Source organism: Lissotriton helveticus (genome assembly GCF_964261635.1).
Source record: "Lissotriton helveticus chromosome 1_1 unlocalized genomic scaffold, aLisHel1.1 SUPER_1_unloc_12, whole genome shotgun sequence".
Classification (NCBI taxonomy): Eukaryota; Metazoa; Chordata; class Amphibia; order Caudata; family Salamandridae; genus Lissotriton; species Lissotriton helveticus.
Window position 1 is genome coordinate 4,024,265 of NW_027611651.1, and position 22,139 is coordinate 4,046,403.

Consider the following 22,139-nt stretch of genomic DNA (forward strand, 5'->3'; position numbering starts at 1 on the left):
TCCAGGCTGGATTACTGGCTAGGCACCAAGGACCTGGCGCTGTGGGTACGTCACCTGCAGGTGCTGCCCCGCACACTTTCGGACCACAATCCCGTCCTGTTGCAGTTGGAAATTCCACGATACACACCCCCTCCCTTCCAATGGCGCTTTAACTCGCGTGCCGTAACGGACACGGTTTATGCAGACACCATTAACAAGGCGATAAAGGATTACTTTGACCTTAATGCTCCGTCGACTGACGACCCTTGCATCCTTTGGGAGGCATTCAAAGCCACGATCAGGGGGGTCTGTATTAGCACCACTTCGGGGGTTCTTAAGGATATTAGGACCCAAATCCGCAGATGCGAGCAGCAGATGAGGGACCTGGAATCCCTGTATGAGTCCACTCAAGATGTCTCCCACCTGGCTAAACTACGGGAAGTGCACACTGAGCATGCAGACTTTCTTGAATCCGAAATGAAGTACCTGAACCGTACGCATGTGGCTAGAGCCTTTGGAGAAGGGGGTAGGCCGGGAGCTTTTTTGGCCCGGAAAATATGTACAGGTCGAGGTCCTACAGCGATACTTAGAGTGAAGTCCAAGGAGGGAGAACCGCAGACTCATGCTGCAGACATATTACAATGCTTTGTTAATTCCTTTGGGTCACTCTACAGGTCCCAACCCACAGCCCCGGCAGCAGACACATATGACTACCTACATGATGTGGCAATTGGTTGGCTGTCGGATGCGCATAGGGAATACTTAGCTAGGCCTATCACGGCGGATGAGGTAACTGAGGTAATAGGTTCGCTGCCGAATGGCAAAGCACCTGGCCCTGATGGGTTTACCTCGGAATTTTATAAGCAGTATGCGGACATTCTCGCACCACACTTAGTGGACATGTATGGCACCTCATTTGAAAAGGCGGTGCTCCCCCCCACGCTACGCGAAGCCATGATTATCGCTCTCCTCAAACCATCTAAAGATCCAGAAGAGTGCGACTCGTACCGACCACTGTCACTAATAAATGTTGATTCGAAAATCCTTGCGAAACTTATAGCGAAGCGGCTGTCACCCCTGATGACCAGTTTGGTCCTGCCGGACCAATCTGGCTTCGTGCCCTCCAGATCAACAACGCATAACACTAGGACACTATTTGCACTCTCGCACTACCTACAGCCCTCGGTCAAAGCGGTGGCGGTCATGCTCGACGCTGCTAAGGCGTTTGACTCCATTGAGTGGCGATATTAGATCACTGTCCTAAATAGAATGGGGTTTCCTCAGCGGTTTGTGCAGTGGGTTTCCCTGCTTTACACGGAACCACGTGCCAGGGTCAGAATCAATGGATACGTTTCGGATCAGTTTGCAATTGAGCGGGGGACGAGGCAGGGCTGCCCGCTCTCGCCTCTACTATTCGCATTAGCACTGGAACCTCTGGCCTGTCTGATACGGCAGAACTACAAAGATTCCGCTCTACACTTCATAGCCAGGCCGCTTCACATATCACTGTATGCGGACGATATGTTACTGTATGTCCGTGACCCTGAGACTCACCTGAACACACTACTCCGGGAATACATCAGATTCGGGGGACATTCGGGGCTAGCTATCAATTGGACCAAATCCTCTATAATACCCCTCACTGACACCACCTCCCCCTTTGAAGTGGATTTCCCGCTAGAGTGGCAACAAGAACCGATCAGATACCTAGGGGTCATGTACCACAGAGATCCAGAAGAGGTACTGAGGGCGAACTACGGCGTGGTACTCTCGAAACTAGAGGACAGTATCCAGCGCTGGATACATCTGCCCCTCTCCCTAGCCGACAGGATAGCGGTTGTTAAAATGAACGTACTGCCCAAACTGCTATACCTGTTTAACAACATTCCAATCACGCCACCGCAGGCGATATTCCGTCGAATAAACTCCCTGGTGAGAACCCTGATTTGGGCTGGCAAGCAGGCCCGTGTGGATCGGCGGACTCTTACACTCCCACTTGCGCAGGGTGGTTTCAGTGTGCCTGATTTCCTCCTATACTACCTATGTGCGCAGGCGCAATACGCGGCGTACTGGTACCATGCGGTTCCATACCTTACACATGCAGCTATAGAGGAGAGTGATGCGCATCCTGTTCCCCTCACAGCCATAATCTCACATACACACCCCCCGCTACATGCTAGGGATATTAACACGGTGGATACTACGGTCAAAGCTTGGCACAGACTAGGACAGCTGGCTCATAAGACCCCACTGTATGCGCCGGCCATGTTGCTACATCATCATCAGGAGCTGTCAGTCACTGGGGAGGGGGTCGGAATGTCCCTACTGAGCAGAGCTGGTATTGACAGGATGGGGGACGTGTTTCAGGGTGGCGAGTTCGTAGGCCTTGACGAACTGGGATATGTTCAGAACCAAACACCCATGTTTCGCTTTACATATTTCAGACTCACTAGGGCCTTGAGGGAACACTATCCAACGTTCCCTTCGGAACCAGAATGCCTTGCACCACTACAATTATTGATCACAACTAACGATTTATAGCACCTGGTGTCTAGACTTTATTCAGCTGCACAACTAGAACTAGCTGGTCACGCGTTGAAGGCAAGGGGGCGGTGGGATGCACTACTAGACACACCGTTGACAGATGAGGAATGGGCTAGCACTTGCGCCCTGACACAGATACTGACACCCAACGGCAATTTGAGGATTATTCATTTTAAATTCCTTCACCAAATTTATTACACGCCGACGAAACTGCTTCGATTCGGGTTGCAGGAGGAAGACAGATGCAAAAGGTGTAACAGGGAGGGAGCGAACTTTGCGCATTTGGCATGGGACTGCGCCAAGATAGGGAGTTACTGGGTGGAGGTCACTGCCACATTGTCTGTTATTCTGGAGGAGGAGGTGCAATGTACACCCAAAGTCTGCTTGCTGGGAATAGTACCACAGTTCAGGGCGTCGAAGCGCAAGTTCTGCGCAATAGCGTTATTGTTGGCAAAGAGGCAGGTGGCAAAATGCTGGCACAGTCGCAAGGTGCCGAAGGTGAAAACATGGTTGCATGACATGTCCACCTGCCGAGACAAGCTACAGACTTATGAGGAGTTGTTACCGGCGAAGTCCAGACCAAAAAGTATTTGGGGTTATTTGGAGCCATATCTTGCTTCCCTACAGGATGATGAGGAGATCCGACCCTTGGGTTGAATTGATTGGACAAATGGATAGGTAACCACAGGTGCATGAGCAGGGTGGCGGCGGGAATTTGGGGGGAACTATAACTGCCATTACAACTGAAGTGTAGCATGTGAGGGTTACACTGTGCGGTCTAAGTTGGGGAGTATTGTTCTATTGTTCTTGTTATAAAAAGAGAAAATGTAAGACTAATTTCCTTCACCAGCTAGTAGCCATACATAGGACATACGGAAGGGCTCTGCATCGTACTGCAGAGATGTTCATATGAGACAATCATTTACAATGTTGGTTACTGATATTAACGTAGCGAGCTGGCCCCAGGGTTGTAGGCTCATGCTGTGTCAACTGCTTTGTGATTAATAAAGGTCTTACACAAAAAAAAAAAAAAAAAAGCACAATTACCTGGCGGAGCAGGAAAACGGGGTTCTGTCAATAGGCGGTGCCTTGTATTGCGCTGTATTAATAGTCAGGATCTGCCATACAAAATTAATATTTCAATTGTACTATTGCGCCACCACAACGGGGATTGACTAGCGCATGGGTGCACACAAATCTCGCTGATTAGGAGGCCTACCTTGTTATGAGGCCAACACTGTATAGGGGAACCTTGTTCCTCGGTCATGTCGGAGTTGGTTTCGTATTGATACAAGCTACTCGTGCCACATCTAAAAACAAAGGGTTTGAGGCGTTTCAAAAGGGGGGTACGTACACGGTGACTGTATACTGAAAAAGCGCATCACGAGCTCAGCACTCACCCAGAGGGATTGTGAGAAATCGGTGGGGGAGCGTGCGTGCCAGCGTTTCACCGCTTCTCATAAAAACAGTTCAAGGCACCAAGTCGACCTCCGTTGTATCGGCGTTAGTATTGAAAAATCCTCAAATTGATTAAAGGTGCCACATCTGAAAGACACCAAGACATAGACACGTTTAGACTCAGTACCCGGTGACTGGATCCTCAAGGAAAAGCACCGCTGACTATACAACTCACCCGGAGGGATTGTGAAAAGGCGAAGGTGGAGCGCGCGGGCCGGCGTCTCACCGCGTCTCCTGGAACCAGGAAGTGCTGCCCTGGTAACCGGGGAGATTTACTACCTCGTGAAAGACAGACTGTTTACCGTTGCTAGGGGTGACACAGAAGCCTTCATTTACTGGGACAGGGAGGAAGAAAGACTTATTTGTGTTATATTATTCCCTGAAGTGCCAAAATAAAAAGTTTTCTTCAAATGTAGAACGATACCTCTATTAGCGGCCCTGTATGCTTATCATGGTTAACGTGGACCTGCTACGCAGAGCGGTCAAAGACGCACCAAGACTCACCATACGTCAGATGTTCGACAAATCTGTGAAAATGTATCCAAGGGGCAGATAAACGTTGGGATTGAAGTTTGTGTATGACTGCGCGGACCTGCCAGACAGGGCGGTCGGGCGCACAATGCTAGCGAAGGTTGAACTTGCCTTCTAAGTACAAAATAGTCATAAGGCATTAAGCATGAAAACACCAGATGGATTCTTATTGTCATGGGGCGACAGGTTCTTAATTCAACAGCTACCATGCATGTCGAGATCGATTGTTGACGGCGCGAACCTGCCAAACACGGCGGTTAAGCGCTCATTTCCACTTAAGATAAGGTTAAACACCAATTAGAAAAATGACCTTTCTTGAGATCAGCATACACTCTCTCATGCAGATTATTACATGTGGGCAATGGGACTCAGGTAACCTGAAAAAAGCCACATTTTCAGTGGTATACAATAGTCATAAGGCATTAAACATAACACAGCAGATGGTGCAGTGAAAATAAAAACACTGGGCACCCTCATTTGTTTTGTTTTTGGATCTATTCTAAAAAATATGTGTTTACAAAAATAAGAATTGTTTGGTGCAAGAAAGAAGGCATTGATCCTTTCGCTTCCAAGCCTCATCAGATCCTTCCTTATCTGCTGTCCTTGGCCAAATCGGGACTAGCCCATTCATCAATTAAGGTCCACTTGGCTACAATGTCGAGGTTCAGGAGGACTGGCTCTGGACCCTCCTTGTGGTCATCCAGAATTGTCAAACAATTTCTAAAGGGATTTTTCAGAGTTTATCCATCAGTGAGACCACCGCCTCCAACATGGCATCTGAATCTAGTCCTTTCTCAGCTCATGAAGGGCCGTTTGAACCAATCCATCGTTCTGACATGAAATACCTTTCATGGAAATTGGCTCTCCTCCTCGCTCTCACGTCAGCTAGGCGTGTTGGTGAATTACAAGCCTTGACTATCCAAGAACCTTTCCTTCAATTCAAGAGAAACACTGTCATCATGAGAACTAACCCGAGGTTTATGCCTAAAGTCCCCTCAGACTTCCATTTGAATGAGCCGGTCATTCTGAAGGCGTTCTTTCCTCAACCGGCTACACCAGCAGAGAGGGCATTACATTCGCTCGATGTGCAACGGTGTTTGAAATTCTACTTGGAGCGTACTAAGAGTTTTCGGAAAACCTCTCAGTTATTTGTTGCCTTCGGAGGTCCAAGCAAGGGCCTTCCTCTTTCCAAGCAGGGCATTTCCAGGTGGATCACGAGTGCCATTCTGCATTGTCACACTGCTGCAGGAAAACCTCTGACTGGAAAGGTTCGAGCGCATTCCACGAGATCTGTGGCTTCTTCTACAGCCCTCTTCGCAGGGGTACAGATCAAAGACATTTGCAGAGCTGCTACCTGGAGCAGAGTTCACACATTTACCAGGCATTACTGCTTGGAGTCCCTACAACAAGGTGATGTGGCAGTAGGACAGGCTGTCCTGAGGAACCTCTTCCAATGAGTGGTGAGCTTTCCATTCTTTCCCACCTTCCGTCTTTCACATTTTGTATCTTTATGTCATGTTGCCTATTGCTATATTGTGATGATGCAAAATGTGGTTCTGTTACTAACTGCTTGCTACTCTGATACAAAGCATGGGAATCTATGAAAGTTCCAATACTGGGGTAAGAAAACAAGTTACTTACCTGTAACTTTGGTTCCCCAGTATTGGTAACTTTCATAGATACCCATGCGCCCACCCACCTCCCCGAGGAAAGCTCAGCCTACAACAGATATGGTGTCTAAGTACACAACGGCTACGAAAATCTGAGGCTCTGAGGTTCTTTCAGGAAGGTTCTAGGGGGTGAGGCACTTCTGATTGGCTGAGGCCTGAGTTTGGTCTCTTTTACACAAAGAGGGTGATATGCTACAAAAGGGAATGAGGCCTAGGCCTTTTTCCGTGGTCTTTTGTACCTACAGCTATGGTATTTTTGTTACCGAGACTCCCATTCCGACGACGGGGAATGATACAAAGCATGGGAATCTATGAAAGTTACCAATACTGGGGAACCAAAGTTACAGGTAAGTAACTTGTTTTCTTCCATCCAAGTACTCTCATGCTACCATTCTACACTCTGCTCTGTCTGAAAAACAGCTCAACATTTTCAAAATTCTGCATTGATTTGGCTTGTAAATTATATTTTTGGAAATGTACATGTATTAACTATTTAATTTTAATACTATAGGTGATTGAAATTACGGATGAAGAAAGCAAGATTTAGCACTAAGCAACTGAATGTCAGCACCATAAGAAGGATTATTTTGAAAAACTGAAGGACATCCAGCATTCTACGTTTAAACAATTTCCAAAAATCTAAGTGTGGCGAGGAAAGTACTATACTTGTAAGTGAAGTCTCTAATTTTGCATTTCATTAACCCAGAGCAAAGCCATATCTGTGCACACAGCATCAGAAATAATGTAGAAAGACCACTTCTGAAATATTATCAGAAAGACAAATTGCCTCAGCATGACAGAATAACGTTAATCTAAAGCATCATGTAATTCTAGAGAGGAAGCACACACTACATAAAAGAAAGTTACAACTAAAGGTTTCTTCTGGATACCATCAAAGAAAGGACGCTGAAAGAAGACTCCGAAGCTGACACGTTAACAACCAAAAGATTAGAAAATCACCTTTGTTCAACAACCATTTTTAACCAGTTACCCAAGTTTGAGACTATCTGCCTCGGGATATGACACCTTGACCCACTCTGCTCACTCTTGCGAAAACCTTAAAAATTCACCACTATATTGTGTTCATGACCATCTCAGATTGTTTCCTTTTTATTGTGTACTGTTCTGTAATTCTATGTAAATCGCCTCAACATTATCTGTTGTGCAGGAGTGATATGTAAAACTGTTAAATATAAAAATGGATTAAAGGAGCACCGTTGCGCTATATCTAATGTAAATAATATCCTCATCCTCAGAACTACAAACCTTAACCTTACACCAAACATAGAAAGGGTAGAAGGAACTGATGTTCTGCGACTAATGATCCACAATAGTATTCTGCACGTTCTAACGCCCTCAGTTACTGCCATTACACCAGTGCAAAAAGGTACTTATCAGTTTAATCATTAAATATCAGACTAACACCTTATTACTGCATTGCTAAGATCCTATACAAATAGATTTGAGAAAAACTTCAGTCACAAATTAAGTTGCTGCCGGAGAGGCTATTACCTAAAGACTATTATCTGTTAGAAAAATTTCAACAGGTGTTACAGGACTGCTTCCCGACATTTTTTGCTCAATTCAAGTGTTGAGAAGATTACACACAATTTCTTTTAGAGATAAGTGCTGAACATTATCTAAACAAGCCCGACTCTAAAATCTAGGCAAAATAACCGAAGTTAGGGAAAAAAGTTACCTGTGCCCAAAAAGATACAGCTATAAATCTTATCTCACAGAATTTGACAGAATGCACACAGGGGGAAACCACTCTCAGTGCAAAGTATGCCAAAAAAGTTTCAAGCGTAAATCTTATCTCACTGAGCATATGAAAATCCACACTGGGGGAAAACACTCTCCGTGCAAAGTATGCCAAAAAAGTTTCAGGCGTAAATCTTATCTCACTGAACATATGAGAATCCACACTGGGGAAAAACCTTTTCAGTGCTCTGAATGTCAGAAAAGGTTTAGTATCAAACCGAGTCTATATCGACATGAATTAACCCACTCTGTGGAAAAACGTTATCAGTGCTCTGAATGCCCAAAACATTTCAAACTTAAATCACTTATAATTGCACATGTGAGATTACACACTGGGGAAAAACCTTATCAGTGCTCTGAATGCCAGAAATGTTTCAATGAAAAAAGACATCTCACGTGGCATATAAGAACCCACACTGGGGAAAAACCTTATCAGTGCTCCGAATGCCCAAAAGATTTCAAACTTAAATCACTTCTAACTGCACATGTGAGATTCCACACTGGGGAAAAACCTTATCAGTGCTCTGAATGCCACAAATGTTTCAGTCAAAAAAGCAATCTCACTGAGCATATAAGAATCCACACTGGGGAAAAACCTTATCAGTGCTCTGAATGCCAGCTATGTTTCAGTCAAAAAAGCAATCTCACTGAGCATATAAGAATCCACACTGGGGAAAAACCTTATCAGTGCTCTGAATGCCAGATATGTTTCAGTGAAAAAAGCACTCTCACTGAGCATATAAGAATCCACACTGGGGAAAAACCTTATCAGTGCTCTGAATGCCACATATGTTTCAGTGAAAAAAGCAGTCTCACTAAGCATATAAGAATCCACACTGGGGAAAAACCTTATCAGTGCTCCGAATGCCAGATATGTTTCAGAGTAAAAAGCCGTCTCACTCAGCATATAAGAACCCACACTGGGGAAAAACCTTATCAGTGCTCCGAATGCCAAAAATGTTTCAGACAAAAATCTCATTTCACTGAACATATGAGAATCCACACTGGTGAATAAAATGATCAGTGCTCTAAATGTCAGAAAAGATTCAGAGGTAGAGATGGTTACAAGTGCCATAAGAAAACACACCATCAAAATAATCAGTTCTCCGAATGCCAGAAAAGCATACATTTTAAACTCAATCTCACTCTACATGAGCAGACGCACACAGGGGGAAAACATTACCAATTTCTGTGAATGCCAGAAATTCCTATTTGATAGGCACAGCCTCACTAACCATAAGCGACTCCATACTGATGAGTGCTCTGAATGGCAGAAAAGCTGCAGAAAAAAACGCTATTTCACCATGAGAAACTCCACACTAGAGAAAATCCTTATGCCATAAAAGGTTGAATCTGAAAGACAGTGTTATGCTTCATGAGCGATCTCACTCTGGGGAAAAACCTTATGAGTGCTCGAAATGCAAGCAAAGTTTTGGTTACAAATTACTTCTCACTTGACATGAGCGAACTCACACGGGGGAAAAAAGCCTTATGTGTGTTCTGAATGTCAGATAAGGTTTAGTCTTGAACATAATGTCATTTCACATGAGAGAATTCACACTGGACTAAAGCCATATACAGGAGGGGAAAGCCAGAAACGTTATACTCAGAAAGGAGATATCACTAAATATGAGAAATACATCCACACCAGGATCAACTAATTGCCCAAAAAATCACAATAATAATGTCTTAAATTTTACTCCACCCAAAAGGTTTCTACTCACCCTTGTTTCTTAACAAATGACTGATATCTATTTTTTCATGATAAGATTAAGCCTATGGGGAGTTCCTCAGTGAGGAACTCCGCAAAGTGACAAAAAAAATCTGGCGGTTTACAAGGAGTTCCGCAAGCAGCGGAGTGCGTAAGGGTCATGCAGTTTGTGGTGATTTCATCCCATGTCGGAGGATCATTTGGCCCTTCTCTTCCAGGAAGTTATGGATCTCTTTGTCAAATGCGTCCCTCTGCCAGAAGTAGGTCGGGGTTGCTACTCCCACTACTTCTTGGTACCCAAGAAGGACAAAGGCCTGCATCCTAGCTTAGTCCTCAGAGACATCAACCGCTTTCTCCGAAAGGAGAAGTTCAGGTTGTTAACCTTGGCTCAGGTCTTGTCTGCCTTCGACCCTGGAGATTTGATGGTAGCGTTGGACTTGCAGGACACTTACTTTCACATCCCCGTCTTGCCTGCCCACCGGCATTACCTACGGTTCACGGTAGGCCACACGCATTTTCAGTTTACCACGCTCCCCTTTGACCTTACCAGCCCCCCCTCCCCCGGGTGTTCACGAAAGTGATGGCGGTGGTCGCAGCTCATCTGCGAAGATCAGGGGTTCCAGTCTTCCCCTATCTCGACGACTGGCTGTTGAAGGCTCCCACCTCCAGACTACGACGGACTTCCATAATTTGCTGGGGTTCTCAGTTAACGTGCTGAAGTCGCACCTGATTCCATCTGATAAGCTTCTTTTCATCGGAGCGGTTCTGGACACAGCACAGTTTTGGGTCTATCCTCCCTAGCAGCAAGTCCAGTATATTGGGGCTATGATACCGATTTTTCAGCCTCCAACCCGGTGTTCGGTGAGAATGACCCAGAGGCTGCTGGGCCTCATGGCCTCCTGAATCCTGCTGGTGCATCATGCCAGATGGCATATACAGGCTCTGCAGTGGGACCTGAAGTTCAGCAACAGGGGAATCTTTCCAATGACGTTCAGATTTCGGAGGGGACTGCAAGTCAGTTGCAATGGTGGTTTACGAACCAGGATTGGGTCAACAGCAGATCCTTCTCCCTCCCCCAACCTGAGTTCACAGTAGTGACGGATGCGTCACTCCTGGGTTGGGGCAGCCATATGGGAATGGTGGAGATCAAAGGCCTCTGGTCTCTGGCGGAGTCCAGGCACCACATCAACCCTCTGGAGCTCCGGGCGATTCGTCTTGCACTGAAGGCATTCCTTCTTTCTGTCAAAGGAAGAGTGGTGCAGGTGTTCTCGGACAACACCACCGCCAAGTGGTACTGCAACAAACAGGGCAGGGTGGGGTCGTGGACCGTATGTCAAGAGGCTCTTCGCCTTTGGACATGGCTGGAACATCAGGGCATATCTCTGGTGGTTCAACACTTAACAGGTTCACTGAACGCAAGGACGGACAAACTCAGCCGCCAGTGCATGATGGATCACAAATGGCATCTTCACTCGAAGGTCGTGCTAGGTCTCTTTCAGTAGTGGGGAGAGCCTTGGTTAGATCTATTCGCCACCAAAGAGAACGCTCAATGTCAGCAGTTCTGCGTGTTAGAGTTTCCAAAGCGGCTCTCGCTCGGCTACCCTTTTCGTTGCAAGTGGAGTTGCGGCCTCCTGTACCACTTCTGCCAAGATTGCTGAAGAAGATCAAACGCGATTAGTCCCAAGTCTGGTACCCCGAGCTCTTGAGCTTGGCCATCAATCCTATTGTTAACAGATTTCTGAAGTGCATTACTCATCTCTTTCCTCCTTCTCCTTTCGTAATACCCTAGTGGGAGTTGACCTCACTTATCTTATGTGTGCTCCCTTTGAGCGCCTACATTATTGTCCTCTTCGCCTCCTTAGAAGACTAGTTTTTTGCTTGCCATCACCTCTGCTTGCAGGATGAGTGAGCTTCAGGCTTATCCTCCAGACCTCCCTTTCTTGCTCTCCATCCAAACAAAGTAGTCCTCCGTGTAAGCCCTCTTTTCTGCCCAAAGTGATTGCCTTTTTCCACATAGGTCTGACCATCAGATTACCTACCTTCTTCCCACCTCTGCTGTGTTTTTCTCTACCAGGTGCACAACATATAGACTGTTCACACACTTTCTGTAGTATGCTTTGTTCTGGGCAGATAAACTCTAATCCCCACTCTACTTCTATCCTCGTGTTAGTGCAGCCCGATGTAAACAGTAATTGTAATGTATTTAGATTTACATAACACTTACTACCCCATACGAACTTTGAAGCGCTTTTTCGACAAGTAGCACACTACTCTAGGATCCAAAAATGATTAGTGGTGAATTAATATAGGGAACTATAAAATGTATATGAGAGCTGGACATGTTGGTCTGTTAGTTGGGTTAAAAAAGATTGTGGGGGGATAGAAGGAAGAAGGTTTTGCATTTATATAGCGCTTGCTACCCCTGATGAAGTGTTGAAGTGCTTTTCGGCGAGTAGCATGCTATTCCAGATCCCAACAAGATGAATAGACAGATCAATTATGGTGGGGAGGTTGTTTTATTGTATACACACAACTGTACACAAATTAATAAAATTCCGTTGTAAAGTTGTATCCAAGAGGCAAGTATAGTCTCTGATAATATTGTATACAATACTGATAAGTTTTAAGTTGGCTTGCCATAAAGACTGATGCCCCGTAATGTTGATGCAAAGTCATCTGTGCTGGAGTATCTTAGACTCTTGTTGAATTGTACCATCCACCTTGTAGGTACTGCTATTTGTATCATGTCCACGTTGTAGGCAGACACAAACGCCTAAATTGTGCACTATTTATATTAAGCATAATAAGCAAGTAAGTGAGCAGATGGCAGTAAGCACTGTACACGCTGTATTAGGTGCTTAGAAGTAGAGTGACATAGAGGGCAATAAACACTCACTAAATCTTTTTTATTATTATTAACAGTCCTCATAAGACCATACAATTCAATACGATGTACAAATAGCCCATTGGGAAACAGTTCAGGCATCATCTGGGGATTACACATCCCAGAAACACAAGTGTCTTTCATGAATACAAATTGACTACTCCTCCAAGGACTCCACTGTATTATTGACACGGGTGAAAAGGCAAACAAGCAGTCAGGAGGCGCACTGATTGTATACCCCCCACCTGACAGGATGGTGACAGACCCCAACCACCTGCAGGGGAAACGTGCCACCTCACTTAATAGCTGCCAGACGCTTTACTATGTAAGCAGACTGGTGGTTTACAACTGCGCCTACATTGGGGCACCACATGTTTTTTCCAGCATAATCTGGTGTACTCCCCCTGTGTGGGATGATAGCACCCACTGAAAACTGCACCGTTGTGTAGTCTGGGACAGTGCACCTTCCATGTAATTCTGAACTGGGCCTTTAAATACGGTACTATTTTGTGTGCCTATTTAATTCAGGTATACAAAGAATGTGGCACTACTTGTATACTAGGGTAGGACAAGGAGGATTGAATTTCTATGGTGGCAGAAATGTTTCTGTCAAAGTGCTTTATGCCCTAAACACTCTCCCGTATCCTGAATATAATAAGATTGCGTAGAATACACCTCTGCGTGCCTAATGCTGCCATTTGCATTTCAAGACCAGTGATTAATGGGGCTTTATCAAGGTCAAAGCCATTAGGCGTTCCCGACCTGTCTGATACTTGCATATGGAAAAGATGGGTCATTTCAACCTAAAGATAGATAAACATATTCATAGGTCACGATTTATGTCTGCATCTAATATAAAACTGTAAAATAGGAGAGGTGACAAGTGAGAAGTTAAAGGCAGCCGCTAATCGAGCTGCATTTGTACATAGGCCTTCCTATATTATGATATCTATTCGTGCTTCAGTCTTTAATTGTAATGAATACTTTAAAACCCATGCATGAAGTCATCGTCCAGCTGTTTAGATAATCCACCTGTCTCGCCACCTCTTCCACACTGCATCCTTAACCAGTGGCCTAGCCAGTGTGCCCTGGCCCCCAAGGCAAGAAAGGAAATGTGACCCCTGCCCTTTATTTGGAGTGTGGAACAGAGCAATAACCATTGTTCTGTGGGCCCCTCAAGCCTCTGTTTGAACTGTGACAAACAGCAGTTATCAGGGTTCAGTGGACCTTTAAGGCATCTGGGACCTGGTGCCACTGCACCTGCTGCACCAATGGGAAGCTAAGCCCCTGCCCTTAACAGCTTCTATGTTAGTCCCACTGGAGAACCAAAACAGCCAAGTACTGATCTGGCCATATATGCAGGCATGCAGCCGCCTCTTCCACTGAAGGGATTTAAGTCGCATGAAAGCAGCATGCGGGAAACAACCATTTTCTGAGGTAAAGTCAACCAACACCTCGTCTGTTCCAACCTGAATCCATTTAAAACCAGGGACGAAAAAACGGTTCATCGTCATCCCTTGCTTATCAGAAGGGTAAAACAGATTCATCTAACATTACAGTGTACCACATAACAAATTGTGATTCTGTTTACAAATTAAAACTAGCATGCATATAGAAAGGGCAGCCTTTGGCCAAAATAGCCACATTCCCTACTCATGCTTTTAAAACATCTTATACAAAAAATGCTAATTACATTGTCATCCGGAAATAGTCGTTAGCACCAACTCATAAGCAAATGCCACTTAGAATTGTCTTTCACTTCAAGCTTTCAAAGGTAAATTGATATAAAAGCAGTATTGAATTTTTTGACGTTGTGTACTCTTACCAAAATTTCGAGCATCAATTTTATATGACACATCATAGAAAAAAGGAGTTCTTTAAATATACTAAACCTCCTGAAACGTTCGATTAACCAGTTATAAAGTCACGTCTAGCTTAGTTAGTTTATAGTCTTTTTTTTATAATAGTAATTATTTCACATTGTTACTGAATCTGCATGGCTAAACACTTAAGGTCCCAAAGGCGAGACCTATTGGCTATGACAATGCTTGTTATTGATTGAGTACATTGAACGGCACAACTTTTGATTAAGTCCTGAAGAATACCGCAAACACCTCTTCGGAGGGTTAATAGACTGAAACATGTTGACCTTTTATTGACTCTAACAGTGCATATATATTTCTCCCACAGTGTCCTGTTTTTAATCCTGGCCCAGGGGCGTACAAATAATGGAAACCCTATACCCTATAGCAAGTTTTAACTTTCACTCTGCTGCCTCCACTACCCTGAGCTCATTATTGTGGTATTTAGTATACCTTTCTTTACAACAAAACATGCCTGAACTCCTCCCTCTCAGTGAGGGGGTTGTATCACTGTGCAAGGAGATTCCCAATAAAGAAGCATGCCAACTATGGTGGGTGAGGGAAATCGTCCATTTAAAGGGATATTTCATTTTAGCTAGGTCTTCATTTGAAACAGTAATCGTCAGAGACCCAAAGGTTTCTTGATTGTGGTAGAAATGCATTTTTACCCCTTCATTGTACGTTTAAGCACAGACCATTGCATGAAATGTTGTGATCTATGTAGGGAAAATACTCTGTGCACTGACAAAATGTGTTACAATAACAGAAAGTTGATAATCGCATTTAATAACTTCTCAAACCTGGATTTATCTAGAAGAGAAGTCTGTTCATTCTAGCAGATTTTTGATACCACAAGGTATAAGAAATTAGGGGATCTTTATCCGATATCTTTATCAGTAAAGTATCTGAAATTATTGACCATAAACTTTTCCAAGTATTATTTCTAAAGATTAAGGAAGTTCTATTTTGGTCTTTTCTAAACTAACCCCAGTGCGTAGGACTACAATAACCACCTCTCACAAATCAATATTGTGCTTGTTTTAGTGAGAAAGCTAAATGATCTAGGAGCAACCAGGAAATGGCGCCAGGCTTCTTAGGAAGCTTCAAGTTAGAGAGTGAAAACACTTTTTAGAATGCTCCAAAAATTGTGAGAAAGATATTTCAATATGTTTGACAAAAAGAATAGGGACATTTCATTACAATATTGAAATGGGAACTAACAGGAACAAATATTTACATGACATTACAAAAATATTAGAGACTAAATCTCAGCAATATAGGAAATACTGAGGCTCATGTACTAATAATCCATTTGGTAAAAAGTGGTTGCTTGTAGAGTCAGCACACTACTTTGTCTGTGATAGCTTTTAAATAAAGGCATTTTTTAATGCACCCTATTTTACTTTCAGATTCACAAATGTCCCCTTGGGCTACTACCTCCTGTTACTGTTTTTCAGTCCACATATGGTTTCAAAGCTCAATACATACCTTAACAATGTATTAAATATTCAGAAGGTAAACCATTAACATTCCCCTTCCAAATTCTGAATTGTTAAATGGGCTTAGTACATTTCAAAAAGGGGTTTAGCATTTGCAAACTCTGTGAACTACTGAACCAGTAGATTTTTTTAACAATAAAACATGAGGCAATTTGTCTCAATTCCCTCCAAATTAAGTTTTCTAATATTGTTAGTTGAATGATAACTGGTGCATGTACCTATTTAGTGTTAGTGTTGCTTCAGATCAAATAAAAACCATCACACATAACTCTTACACAATACTTAAAGACAGAATTTCTGACATCCAGCGTTAATGTTTTGTTAAATATATTTGTAAATGTTGTCACTTAAACAGGAAAGCAGCTAAAGCAGTCTCTGGACATAAAATAGTATGTAATCATGATCTTTAGATGCATTTTCTGAGTTTCAGGAACAATGTGTGTCTCTGGGTTTACTCTAAACCACTATAATAAACATATTCAATGCTTTTAGATTTGATCTGTTTGTACTGGTTTCCATTGCAGACAATAATCTAGATTTACACCAAGGATCAATTCCACCCATGGCTTTGAAAATCTATTTATCATTGATCTTTTTTAGTGTTATCGCAACTAAAACTGTAATAGAACTGATCTGAGAGATGGACCTTCAAGTATTATGCTCAGTCAATTTATTGAACAAACTATGGAGTTAAAATCTGAATAGATTAGATACACAAGCATCGTCTGACCACTGTATTTTAAATCAATACATTACTTATCAGCACATTTTCTCTAAGTACAATTCAGTCATCTTCTATTTTTCACAGAGCTCTTGCTGGTCTGTTAGAACTCTTTCAAAAATATGACATTTAAATGTCCCAAAAATCAGGAATTCTAGTTTCAAGCCTGGTCAAACCTTAATGAATGCTACACCAAAAGATGCCCTTCTGTTCCTACATTTTATTGTGCACCATGATTCAGAAATGGCATGTTTTTGCTTTCGGAAGTAAAATTCTAAACATATTTATTGTTGTTGCCAGCCGAAACATTATCACTAATTGGGAAGATAACAACAAGTGGTCTTGTGATGCTTGCTGGAATGGGAAGTGTTTAATCAAAAAGTGGATGGAATTCAAGTTTAGGAGACAATTTTACTAAAGTGTATGGATTTTGTATATATTTCAAATTGTTGATCTCCAAAATGGCCTAAATCAATAAATTGAATTGAAATTCAAGTTTATCATTTGAATCCTATTGTTGGAAAAGATGTGATTTTGAACCCCATGAGGCGGTTCCTTTCCAGAAAGCATTCCGGTTGTAATCATGAGTCAAATAATGCTGAGAAGGTTAAAATATTCAAATTTAATTCTAATTACATATGAAATGTTCAATGTTCAATATATTTCTCTTAGTATTTTAATGTGATGACTTTATTATTTAAGGAAAATAATTAGTATTTGTTTTTCTATATGTAGGAAGCATTACATTAATGAAATCACTGTATCCCACCTTCTTTGTTTCCTTTCCTGTTCTTTATGAACGTTTCTATTGTTGAACTTTAAAGATTGCCCGAAATTAGGAATTGTGCTCTACATAACTTTGCTGTGTTACAGTATGTTGATTTTTATGCACAACTTTTGTCTCATGTTAGGTCTTATTATTCAATAAAATGTTTCAAACACAACAAATGGTAGTTGATATGTATTTACAACTGCAGCATTTTTATTGTATGGGCACTTTCAAAGGGGCCAAAGATATGGTCTGTGGTTTGACGGAGTACCACATTGGCATCAGCAGGGAGAGGTTTGGGCAGGTGATTGGGGATACATGTAAACTTGGAAGTAGGGGAACAACGCATATACATTGTGTGGACTGTGACTCCTGAAGTTATTGTGAGGGATACCATGCTACCCTGTAAATGAATCCCCTAGTGATTATTAGCAACAAACTTTATTCGGTTTTATAAAAGAAAACCCTAAAAGTCATACATAAAATGATAAAATATTTTCCAAGTTACAGATTGACAAATATAATATGTCCAAGTTAATCAGAACACAAGATAAAAATTCATGAATTACAGTACAGAAGTTAATCGCAGCTTGACCTGAACAGTGACCCGTAAAAAGTTAAGCGTATGCAAAACAGTGTCATTAGAGCAGTTGTAAAAAGTTAAGAGCTGGTCTCACCCTCCTAAACCCCGCTTTTTTGAGAATGGGAATAATAAATAACTTTATGAAAGACAGCATTAAAATTACAAAACATTAAAAAAAGTGCATCATGTCCTGAGGAGACTCACTGTTGCAGCCACAGGGCATGAGGCACGAGGCCTCTGTGAGAGCCGCAAGGGTGTGCCAAGAGGTAATGGAAGAAGTTGAGCCGAAACTGGGTGAATAGAAAAAGATCATGGATGCTTTTAAGCCCTAGGAAATAAGGTTCGATGGTTGGTACAGTTTTGAACACAATGGGCCACATGCATCAATGTAGGATTTTGCATTTCCTAAATTGCGAAAATTAAGGAATCGCAATTTAGGAATTGCAAAATCCTATGCATCAAGAAATCCTAAAAGTATTTAGGATTTCTTAATTTTCGGTATTTACGATTCCTTAATTGCGAATCGCAATTAAGGAATGGCATTACATTGATTCCTATGGGCCTAGAGGCCCATAGGAATCAATGCCGTTTTGCACTTTTTTTTTGGCGAATCCCATTTGTTTGATGCATTGCAAGGGTGCAGAGGGGGGTCCAAAGGACCCCCCCCCCTGCACCCCTGAAATGTATTTTAAAGTGCATGTTTCACACACACATGTCCTAAGGACATGTGTGTCTGTAACATGAAAGTTTAAAAAATGCAATTTTGAGCATTTTCATAACTTTTCGCAAATTACCACGAGGTTCAACCTCGTGGTAATTTGCACCCCCTAATTGCTAATTCGCAATTTGAAAAACAATCATGCATTGCTTTTAAGGAATCGCAAATTTGCGATTCCTTAAAAGCAATCGCATTTTTGGAAATCACTAAAAATAGCGATTTTCACAAAAATGTATGATGCATCCCAAAAACTTATTTAGGAATCGCAAATGGCCGAATTTACAGATTCGCACCGTTTGCACTTCCTAAATAGGTTGATGCATGTGGCCCAATGTACTTACGCACACTAGGCTTACACAGCTAATTTCCTTTTCTATCACAGCAGCTCATTCTTTAAAAAACATTCTTTGACCAGAGAAAGGTCTCTCTTACAAATGCGCTCAGGGTTAGCAAATAGTTCCTACCTACCCTGGAGAGGCCAACTCTTATATACTGGAGCCATCGGATGCTTGAGACATGGTCAAGTGAAAGGCATTCCCGTAGGATGTCTTTGCTAAGTGTATTTTCTTAATTAGCCCAAATATTAAGCCACAAAGCTAGGGGATGGAAAACCAGTAAATCTGAGAGGAAAGGCATCCCCAACTCTACGTGCACAACATAAAACGGGGTGCTTTGTGGGACAGAAAGGGCCCATCGCAGGAAAGAGTTTTTAGCATTTTGCACTGCCCCTACCCCAATGTGGCCCCATATCTCACTCCCATAACTAACCTTTGAGATATATTTGTCTTCATATGTATTCAAAAGAGCCCCTACTGGCTTCCCTCCCACTCTGCTGGCAAAGTTAAAAACAGCTGAAAAAGCTTTCACTAGATCACCTTTCTTCCAAGTAAACAAAGGGCACCAACTCAAGGAATCGTCAAACACAACTCCCAAATAGGAGAAAACATTGGTCTTCGGTATTGACGAAAGTCCGAATTTAAAAGTGAACTGCTTAACTTTACGAGGTCCCACCTGCATAATGAACGACTTGAATGATTTAATGAAAGGTTCAAGTCATTCATAAAAAGGGCAAAAGAATTCAGAAGAAGTTGTAGGCCCCTAGCTGCCTTCGCCCAAGGACTGCATCGTCTGCGTATAGGAGGACTGGCAGGCTACGCTTGCCAACCTGAGGACAATCAGCATTTGTGGCCAAAAGGGTCTTCTCTAAGGAGTTAATATAGAGGTTAAAAAGAAAGGGTGCTAAAATGCACCCCTGACACACCCCTTTCTTGATGTCAAGCTGACTGGACACTTTCAGATCCTTTGAATAGCAGACAACCGCGGTTGAATCACGGTGAAGATCCAGCAGAAATAAAATTATGTTACTGTCTATGCCAATGGAGGACATCAGCTGCCACAGCTTGGACCTATTGACACAGTCGAATGCTGAGGACTGGTCCATGAAGGCTAGGTATATGGGGCTGGAACGAGCCACAATGTATTTGTTGAGAACCATGTACAGGTTTAAAACACTGTTCCACGGTGGAACTACCTGGGCGAAAGCCTTTTCGGATATCGGATAAAAAGTTGTTTTCATCAACCCAAGATACAAGTGTGTCAAGTACCATGTGGCCCATCACCTTCACCACAGAGTCCAGAAGAGAAATGAACCTATAACAATAGGTACTGTACCGATATCCCTTTTTAAAATACTGGGACTATAATCGATAAAGCCCAAGAATCTGGGCGGCAATCTGGACTGCAGCATTGATAACAGCTGTGAGGACAGGCACCCAGGTTTCTACGTGGGCGATGTAGAGATATGGCGGGATCCCATCTGGCGCGGGGGCCTTGTTTTTAAACAGACCCAGAATACCAGCTCTTACCTCTTGGGTGGTAAAAATAAGTTCCGACTTGCCTTCCACCCTTTCCTGCCCCTCAGTTGGCGGGGTATCCGACTGGAAGATACCCTCGAAATGATGTACTCAATTGTCTTCAGTGATATGGGCTTCCAGTAATTTAGCATTATTTCCAGATAGAAATGGGCTGTTAATAATGCACCAGAACTTTGAGCTATTACTCAGTGTACTCCAGGCCTCCATCTTCAGGGCCGACTCGCGAGTTGCTAGAGCAGCCTTATATGCTCTTCGTGACCTTTGAGCGCCATCCTATCTCGGGCCTTAACACCCAAGGCCTGTCTCAGGTTCCTGGAAGCCTGGGAGCATGCCGAACCATCGCTGACCTGGTGCTTACAGCCCCCACCCTTATGACAGTAGACATGGATACAAATGCACCCCGACAAGATGACAACCTATTAGGCAGATTCACAAAAGTCTTAACAAAATATAGAGTTTGTTCTTTGAAACCATGGTCGATCATTGTATTGATGTGTCCTGTGTGTTTTTTTGTATTTTTTACCTGAGTTTTGGTGCTTTTTCGCTAGCATGTCATCATATATTTGACTACACGCTTCACAGTGACCCAAGTACTCTGAACTCACACCGCAAGTATCAATTTGTTGCTAGCAGACTCTTTTACAAATACATTTGTCCTGCTTTTATAAGTATAGTTTGTTTCACAGTTGTTTCATTTTTGACATGCCTGATCCCCCAGTTTCAGAATCCCAATCACAACAGGAGCTACTATAGTACCAGACTAACAGTGGTGCTTTTCTGCTCCTATCACTGGTTATTTCAGCAGGGTTACAGATATTAAATAAGATAGATAGATATTGGACTGCAGCCAGACTGCACAGCTCTCCAGCCCCATTTCTAAAGTGCACCTGGGAGGTCTGCTTAATATTCCATATCCCTGTGCATGTTGAATAACGCAGTCTTGCTTTTCTAATTTGTGCCCTAGTTTGGTTATGTTTCATCGTGCACTAGAGGAGCAGAATGAAAATCTGGACAGGACCATAACCTGGTACTAAGGACTACATTTGCACTTAGTACTTGGAAACTTGCTGACTCTGTTGAGGATCTGAAACTCCCGCCATCCCACAAAGCAAGCCAAGAACATCAAAGCGACCAGCCGCTTTGAGTCCATTTGCCACCATCCACTTCACGCGCTCCGCAGGTCATAAACAGGACCATCTGCTCGTGAATCGGGATGCTGGCATGGTTACCCAGCCCCCCTCCCAGCGCTGCCTTTCCTCTGCCGGCTACTTTTCACCCTTTTCTTTTAGTGCTGACCTGCTGCCATATGCCAATCCGGGTTAAAGGTTTGTGATTAGGCGCTGTGAAATGATATTTAATCAGCTTTATTTACTTAAGTAACACACGTTTTTCTCTGCCCCTTCCCCTCTCTGTGCCTGCTCGCTCTCTCGCCTCTATTTCTCTCCCTCTCTCCTACTTCCTTGTGCCCTGTTTCCCCACCTTCTTTCTCGATTGGCCCCTCCTCCCTTCTGTTCCTTTCATTTTTTTTCTACCTCCCTTTGTCCCTCTCATCCTCTCTCAACCTCATATTTCTCT

The 22,139-nt window shown here is 43.1% G+C and overlaps 1 protein-coding gene across 1 annotated transcript in view; it reads left to right on the plus strand.

The window, feature by feature from the left end:
• Nucleotides 1-1,695: 1,695 nt before the first annotated feature.
• Nucleotides 1,696-22,139, plus strand: part of LOC144805497 (uncharacterized) — a 134,279-nt gene continuing 113,835 nt past the window's right edge. The window contains exons 1-2 of the mRNA XM_078672042.1: nt 1,696-1,719; nt 8,296-8,945. Of these exons, the coding sequence (XP_078528168.1) occupies nt 1,696-1,719; nt 8,296-8,945 (674 nt within the window). The remainder of the gene's footprint in view (nt 1,720-8,295; nt 8,946-22,139) is intronic.